At 35.8% G+C, this 2,587-nt stretch overlaps 1 protein-coding gene across 1 annotated transcript; it reads right to left on the minus strand.

Annotated features, from left to right (window-relative positions):
• Positions 1-406: 406 nt before the first annotated feature.
• LOC109222333 (pentatricopeptide repeat-containing protein At2g35130-like) lies at positions 407-2,376 on the minus strand (the record flags this gene model as incomplete). The annotated part of the gene is made up of 3 exons (XM_019386696.1): positions 2,108-2,376; positions 732-916; positions 407-654 (listed from the first exon to the last, which is right to left on the minus strand). Coding segments are annotated over exons 1-3 (435 nt in total), but the record flags the coding sequence as incomplete, so codon positions are not given.
• Positions 2,377-2,587: the final 211 nt, after the last annotated feature.

The raw sequence follows: 2,587 nt of genomic DNA on the forward strand, positions 1-2,587 counted from the left end.
AATATGTGATTCTACTGTCTTTCAGCATCAGCTTGAAAAGGAATTATAAACAATGTGATTCTATTGTCTTTCAGTGTTGGATTGCCTTGCACATTTTAGTAGGGGAGTTACGCCTAAAGTGTAATGGAAAATCAAAGGAACAGAAAAAATGCCAAGGATGAGAAATGTTGCTAATGATTCCATTACTCTTTAAATAGTCAGCATATGTCGAAATAATTCACTTCATGGAAAATTAATTAAAATATTTTGGCTCTCAAGTGAAACTTGGAGTTGTTCATAAAAAGAACTATCAGACACATCACATATCAACAGCTTTGCTCAGAATCCAAACACCCCTTCTTGAGAAGATACATGGACACACGGACAATTGAACGAAGCCAGAATATGAATAAATGGAGCAACAAACAAAGATGATCTTTACCAGTATGATCAGATCCCATTGTTTGTTGATTCGAAGTTGAACTGCTACATTAATTATATCATCCCAAGTGTCATTGGTTGGACGTAGAGTATCCAAGGAAGACCAAATCCTCTCTGGATCTCTTTCCTTCTTTACAAAAGTCAGAATTTGCTGAGCAATTGGGCTTAGAACTGGGAATATACCATCAACAAAACCAGATCCATATTTCCATCCTCTACCCCTTAAAGAACCACCTGCACAATAGTCATGAATTTGGCATCAGGATGGAGAAACACATATATGAAACTAATGCCATTATACATCAACCTACATCTTTTCCTTGAAACTTTTTTGTGATCAAAGTGTCTAAATCTGCCGCGTCTATCAATGAAAATGCTATCTTGCTTCCACTTCTCAATGGGAACATTATTGGAGTCCTTTGCTTTCCATCTGAATCCACCTTTACTGATTCTTGGTTCAAAAAGGATATGATTTAATGGACATCTGGAGACCAACCTACAGTATCTCAGAAGACGAAAAATTACTTAGTAGTCCTATGCTCCTGATGCATCACTATGAACACACAATCCAATTAACATTTGCTAAAACATGCAGTCAGAAACTTGAAGCAAAACTAATCATACATTTTTTCAGGTATTTGTTTCACATGCAAAAAAGAATGCTAACAGAATAGGCATGAACGATTAATCCGGTCAAATTGGTCATTAGGAGGTCTTACTGAAGATGAAGAAGGAACAAAAATAGCAGCAAGTACCCGTACTGATGGAAGTAGCAAATACCTGGATGAATAATCGAGGTACGGGTAAGCTAGCCTGGACTCCACCGTCACAATAAATAAAAATAAAATTGCTGCAAGATGGATATTCTTGTAGTCGGGCAGAGCGACAGAGAAGAGTTTCTGCCTTTTTCAATACTAAAATTGCGGTCGTTTGGTTTGAAGACAAGTTATGCTGGGATTAGTTATGCTGCGATTAGTTATGCTAGGATTAGTTATATTGATATTATTTCTTATTGATTGTTTGGTATGTTGTATTAATCCTGGGATTGTCAATTTTACTGCTTCATCCTGGGATAACTTATCTTAGGATTACTATTCCACCTTCTGGTAGGTATAAGTTATCCCGGTTCTATTTTAATCCTGGGATAACTTATCCCAAGATTAATAACCAAACAAAGGATAAGGAGGTACTATATTTTTATCCTAAGAACCCCTAAGAGTTCATTTCACAAACACATATAGCACATGAAGTAAAAATAGAACAGGCAAACGATTACAACCATTATTTCTCCAACTTGACTACTCAAGCTAATTTTTTTTTTTTCAAATGTAAATTTATTTATCTTAAGCAAGATAAGAGAGCTGAAACACTTAAGATGTAATCCCAATCTATGTTACCTTATCTTTTTTATTTATGTTGGATTTTCTTGTTGAATTCACATTTTACAAAAATCATGATATTATTAGCAAATGTATAAATTTTGCAGTTTCTTAAAAGAAAAAACACATGCACAGTTCCCGAGTATCTAACATTTTTCTGCCATAGAGCTCAAGAAACTATGAATGAATGAATGAAAGATAAAGTACAATTCATAATTCAAGAAAAGATAATTTGAGGTTCATAAGTATAGACCAAATGCAGAAACATGAGAAAATTGCAGGAAGACGAGAAGTTATTAGAGGGTTACATGAATGCATATGAAGATAAAGCCAGGACTTCAACTTTGTGTCCTTCACTTCTGTAAAACCAACATGTTATACGCACTCTGTTCTGTTTTTGGTATACCAGAAGATAATTGGGTACCTCCTAAAATATCTGCTACGCATGCAGACAAACACACAATGGCCAACCATCATCTTATATCCCCTCCCCCCGGGAGGGAGGGCTTTACCCAACGCCACCCTAAAGAATACATAATAGTAGGAAGAGCGTCAAACAGGCGGGTCGGGTCGGAACTCCTAATCTCCCTAACTTGAGAAAACGCAATTTGAAAGTTAGACCCATAGGTTATACATAGTGGATAATATGGATGTTTAACTATTTTTTTTTAATCATTTTGCCACCCCTGTACAGTACTACAGTACTATATATAAGATGAATTAATGGCCGATGCAGTTCAGTACTCCTATCTCACCAAGCCTAGTCTTTTATCTCACCTTAAAGCAAA

Source organism: Nicotiana attenuata, unplaced genomic scaffold (assembly GCF_001879085.1).
Source record: "Nicotiana attenuata strain UT unplaced genomic scaffold, NIATTr2, whole genome shotgun sequence".
Taxonomy (NCBI): Eukaryota; Viridiplantae; Streptophyta; class Magnoliopsida; order Solanales; family Solanaceae; genus Nicotiana; species Nicotiana attenuata.